Below are 5927 nucleotides of genomic sequence, written 5' to 3' on the forward strand. Positions count from 1 at the left end.
CAGGGAGTCAGACTCAGTGATCTAACAGGTCCCTTCCGACCCCAAAATCTATGAAATCCATGAAAACACTTTTGTAAAAATGCAATTTTTATGTTTTTTATATATACAAAATGAGACTAGTTACCTTTGTATTGTAAAATCCACAAACAGCATTGACCCAATCCATAAGTAGTTTCACATTTTCCTGGTAACTTTCAGATGTGGGGTAACCACTGCTGTTTTTTCTCCCTTTATGTACAGAGAGATTCAGAGCAGCCATTTTGGTCTTTATGCTGTGTGCATTCTTTAAAAACTCAATCTCTTCCTTTAACTGCTCCACATTCAGGGAAACCTCCACCTGTTAATGGAAAAAAAAAATATTTCCCCCTACTATTTATAACACAGTTGCAGTGATCATAATCAGAAGCTTCTGCTAGATGAGAAGGACTAGCCTGAAAAGAGCATCTGATGAACCTGATAGAAATCCTGTGCTTTATTTAGAAGTGCAAAAACTACCATTAAATCAGGCCAATACAGTAGTTAATTCATTCTCTACCACCATGGATGTCAATGGCCAGTACCAGAAGCTTAAAGATGGGGAGAAAATCCTGTACTGAATAGTTACAAAACAATCACAACCTTATGGACTTCTGAATACATTTACCTATAATTACTAGTTCCTGCTCAGAAACAAATATGTTAAGAAGCCAACAAATGCAAAAACTATGAAGGTTTTCTTTCACATAAATACTGGAACGTAAAAAAAAAAAAAAATAGCACAGCAAAACATAGGTGTTCCTAACATCCTGATGTTAAATGATAAACTTCAAAAATACTCTTGCCCATTCAAGTGCTAAAAGTAATAGTCTCCTCTGGATATGTGCTGTATATATGCTTATTTATCTTTATATTGGTGCTGTATGGATTGTAATCGCTCAAAGAACACGCAAGGAGTAGGATTTGCTTGGCAATATCTTTTACTGGATCAACTTCATAGGTGGAAAAAAACGCTGCAAAAGCTGTTGAACAAAACGCTTTCTTTCATGTCCGAGAAGGAAGCAGATACAGTCAAAGCTAAACACAAGTAGATCGTTTTGTCTGTTGTTATAATTTATTATATGCCCATTTATAATACCATTCCCATGTTAAAAAGCTTATTTTTGGATGCACTTAAGCTATGGTATGGACAAAGGAAACCCTGGATACCAGGAAAAGCTTGGAGCACTTTAATAAGGGTATTGCTTCAAAAGGGCAGCAGCTGGCATCTTCTACTTGTATGAATGAACTGAAGATGATTCAATTTAGCAGATATCTAATTTTAACGTTGTTCATCCAGCGTTAAGTTTAAGACACGCTTAGATATTCACTTTTTGACAGACGTTAACCAGGTAACCCCACAGTCTTGCTAGTAAGGCAACCTATTTTCAATAGGTGGTAATTCAAGTTTTATGGACAAATTAGACAATAGTTATAAAATGGAAATCATTTGACATCTGCATAACGTATTCTAATAACAAAAAAATTCCACATTTTCATGAACTCCTTGGCTTAGGATTTCAGAAGTCTTTACCAATGAATACAATTTAATTGTAACCAAACATGATTTGATTATGCAATACCTGGAAAGCGAAGACAATTTTCCATAACAGGGCTAATGTTCGCTCTCTGTGTCTATCCACAATGTCCCTAGAACTGATTGAAGCACCTAGTAAATAAAACAGACAGTCACTAAAATGGTTACTGGTTCTCTTAAAAGGGAAAATTATTCTCTCTCTACTTTGCAGCTCTTACCAGTTTCATCTTGCAACCGAACTCCTCGCTCTTTAAGCACATTAAGAGCAATATCAACATTATGCATTTTCTGAAGACGACTTATGGCAGGAACCCTTAGTTTCTCAGAGAGAGTCCAGTTTTTTGAGAGAAGTTCCATTGCTCTCCTAACATTAGAAGAAGTGTCATATTTAAGTTTCTTTCTTTATCTTACAGCAATATCAGACAAAGAAAATAAACCACCATAAAACTATCAACAACTTACACAAGACGAATGCCACACTGTAAGTCTACAGCTAGATTTGTTACAGCAAAGTCAAATTCATCAAGTGGCGTTTGAACATGACTAACTGGTAATCCAAGGAACCCAAGATGACGGGAAAGATCACCTTCACCACTCAAAAAGTCTCGTGCAAATGCCAAAAGAATATCCTTGCTAGTCTAAATAAAAACACAGAAGCAAAGTTAAAGCTGTATCATATTAAGCAAGTTAGTCCCAGCACCTCCTCCCTGGATACATTTAGATAACAAATAATAAATGTTACACAGAGACTAAAATATAAATAATAAATATTTTAATTAAAACACAAAACATACGGTTAATCATATGACTGTACCCTGAGTGGCAGCAAGTTTGTGAACAATTTTCTTATTTATCCACTTAGTCAAAGATTTGCACCTCAAAGATACAGCCTGCAGAGCCAAGTCCTCTGGACTGCAGGGCTCTAGAGCAGAGCTTTCCAAACTGTGTGCCGCGACACATTAGTGTGTCGGCGGCAGTGTGTAGGCGTGTCGCGCAAAATGCAGAAAATTTTGCGGAAGGGCACCGCAGAACTCCCTCACTCGCATCTGCTTCTCTTGGCCCCTCCCCCGGAACTTCCTAAAGCAGCTAATGTTAAAGCAGCTAAGCCTTAGCTGCTTTAACATTAGCTGCTTTAGGATCGTGTGGCGTCTTGACATAGGACGCACGTGATTGGCGGTGTCGGAACGGTACGGCGAGGAGCGTGGAGAATTCGGCATTCTCATTGGAGACTCCTTTAACGGAGCAATTAACGGAGCAATTAGTTGCGAGTTACACCACCCCCAACTCTCGGCTGTGCTGAGCGGAGGAGTCCCCCGGAGGTCCTGGACTGGGACTGCACCGAGCGGGCCGTCCGCCATCTTGGCCAATCGGAACGGAGCTCAGTGGAGGCCAGAAGCCTCGGAATCAGCGTGCTCCCAATCACCTAGGCGAGTGCAGCTGCAGGCTGCCACCCAGTCAACCCACCTGCTGCTGGCTGAAGGTAGGCCACCCTCCCAAACCCAATGTGGCAAACAGCAAGCCACTCACCACGTGGCACTTATAATTTGATTTCTGCCATTTATTTTTACTCTGCTGTAATTGTGGATTGACCACCCACCGGCAGTGTACCACCGGAGAGTGCTGGAACTGGACTCTGGACATAGGCGTTGCAAATATTTGCAGCAATATAGCCTTGTAGTGAGACATATATATTTACACCATTTTTGTTGGACTTTTGCTTCTCTACTTCATGTGTTTTTGCAGCTGAGCTCCTACCTGGACCTATGTGTCCTAATATGTATTGTAAATACTTTAGTTAATTTTGTTTATTTTTCACATTTTCTCCTGGTCCTGATTCCTATCTTTATCTCACTTTATCACTGTGGGAGTGGAGCGCAGGTGCTGTTATTTTCATAAGAAAAAACAGAGAAAGATAAGCGCTAAAAACAGTCCTGTTATTTTCATATTTAGTTAATGCTAAAACCTAAAAATAAATTTGCATAGATTTATTCATTAAATTGCAGTTGAATTACCCGTAAAATGGATAAGTTTCTAATGAAGAAAAGAAAAGCTGGTGAAGATGACATTTGCGATGAACAAAATGTAGCCGCTATAGAGGAAACTACGCAAGAATCAACTGTTGAACGGTCTGTATTAGTACATAAGAAGTGTAAAGGAAAAATTTCCAAGCCTCGTTTATACAATAAAGATTATATGAAACTGGGGTTCACATTTTCTGGTAATGAAAACAATCCTTGTCCTCAGTGTTTAGTTTGTGGGGATATACTTGCAAATGAAAGTATGGTACCAAATAAATTAAAGCGTCATTTTACCTCAAAGCACAGTCATTTGTCAGAAAAACCAGTAGAATACTTTATTGAGCTTTCAAAATCTATAAAGAAGCAGTCTGCATCATTCACAAAGAGAATGAAGACATCAGAGAAAGCTCAAAAGGCAAGTTACTTGGTTGCTCAAATAATTGCCAAAAACAAGGACCCACACACTATTGCCGAAACCACCATAAAGGAATCTTGCTGTGCTATTGTTCGAACAATGTTTGGGCCCGAATTTGAGATAGAAGTTAATAAAATCCCTTTGGCAGATAACACGATTGGAAGACGTATTCAAGACATGTCTGATGACATTAAGCAGCAAATGAAGGATATTTTTCAAGACGATAATATGATCTTTACATTGCAATTAGACGAAGCAACAGATGTCAGTGGGTTAGCACAATTATTGGTTTTTGTACGTTTCATTCATACTGACAGAATTATTGAGCAATTCTTGTATTGTCTAGAACTTCCAATGAGAACTAGAGGTGAAGATATATTTAAAACTTTAGATTGCTTCATGAAGGAAAATAATTTGCAATGGTTAAATTGTGTAGGAATATGCACAGATGGCGCGCCCTCAATGGTTGGTTCAACAAAAGGTTTTATAGCTTTAGCAAAGAAAGAGAATGAAAATATTATAATTACTCATTGCTTTTTACATCGCGAAGCACTAGTCGCGCAAACCATTGGAAATGAATTAAGAAAAGTTTTGGACAAAGTGGTTCAAATGGTCAATTACATTAAAAGTAGACCTTCAATCAAGATTATTTGCTCATATTTGTGAAGAAATGGGGGCAAGGTTTAAAAAGCTTCTACTACACACAGAAGTTCGTTGGCTCTCAAGAGGTCGAGTGCTTTGTCGTGTATATGAATTGAGGGAAATGATGCTTAAACTTTTTGTGGAAAATCAGCAAACTGAATTCTGCAATCTAATTCAAAACAAACTTTGGTGCACAAAATTGGCATATCTTGCTGACATATTTGAACATTTGAATAAAATAAACACCAGTATGCAAGGAAAAGGAGAAAATATCTTAACAGCGGTAGATAAAATTTGTGCTATGAGAGACAAAATAGCAATTTGGAAAAGGAAAGTGAAAGAAGGAAATTTTGAAATGTTTTCCAAAACTGCTGAGTGCGAGCTAAAATGTGATATCAGCTCGCTAATTGTTGACCATTTAACATTGCTCGGAGAGAAAGTTCAGCATTACTTCCCAAATGTTGAAATCCAAGACTATGATTGGATCAGAAATCCATTTCTTTCAACTGCAACGAGGAACTTTTCACTTATTGAAGAAGAAGAATTAGCTGACATAAAAAATGATCGAAATCTCTTAATGATGTATGAAGAGGGTGACTTAGACAGCTTTTGGATTCGCATTTCAAAAATGCATCCAAACATAGCTAAAAAAGCGTTAAAAATTCTTCTGCAGTTTTCTACTACATACATTTGTGAAGTATCCTTTGCAACGATGGCAAACTTAAAGACACTGAAACGTGGAAGCTTAAAAATGCTTGATGACGAAATGCGAGTGTCTTTATCTAATATTCCACCAAATATTCAGAAACTGTGTTCATCCCATCAACCTCATACATCCCATTAAAATGGTAAGTAGTTATTGGTGTTATTCAACTTTTTTAAATTCTTGCACATACTTACATACTGTTACTCATAAATGACAACAATGTATGTTATTATCTTACAAATCATATATTTTTAAAAATATCTCATGAAAACCTTTCATTTATATGTTGTGTCCCCATACATTTCGTTATTACAATTTATGTATGTGTCCGTATCTCTTATAACGGGTTAGTTTAACCTCCGGCTTGCTAGTAAAACTGAATTACTGTGTCGTGAAATGATGCATGTCTAAAGTGTGTCACCAACATGAAAAGTTTGGAAAGCTCTGCTCTAGAGGAACCTAGTTCCAAATACCAGGGTACAGAGCTCCCTTGGTGACATGTTTGACAGCAATGGGGCAAAGCAGACAGCTGTGTTAATCACTCCACTGGAAGAGATGAGTCCAGATTCAGTCCACAAGAACCGCTATGATTCA

The 5927-nt window shown here is 37.7% G+C and overlaps 1 protein-coding gene across 1 annotated transcript in view; it reads right to left on the reverse strand.

Moving 5' to 3' along the window:
* The window catches only part of ASPM (abnormal spindle microtubule assembly), a 62795-nt gene that overhangs the window by 30780 nt on the left and 26088 nt on the right, over window positions 1-5927 (reverse strand). The window contains exons 10-13 of the mRNA XM_006038182.3: window positions 2015-2190; window positions 1771-1916; window positions 1599-1684; window positions 125-337 (exon numbers count right to left, since the gene is read on the reverse strand). Coding sequence (XP_006038244.1) covers window positions 125-337; window positions 1599-1684; window positions 1771-1916; window positions 2015-2190 — 621 coding nt within the window. The remainder of the gene's footprint in view (window positions 1-124; window positions 338-1598; window positions 1685-1770; window positions 1917-2014; window positions 2191-5927) is intronic.

The sequence above is a fragment of the Alligator sinensis genome, unplaced genomic scaffold (genome assembly GCF_000455745.1).
Source record: "Alligator sinensis unplaced genomic scaffold, ASM45574v1 scaffold139_1, whole genome shotgun sequence".
NCBI lineage: Eukaryota > Metazoa > Chordata > Crocodylia > Alligatoridae > Alligator > Alligator sinensis.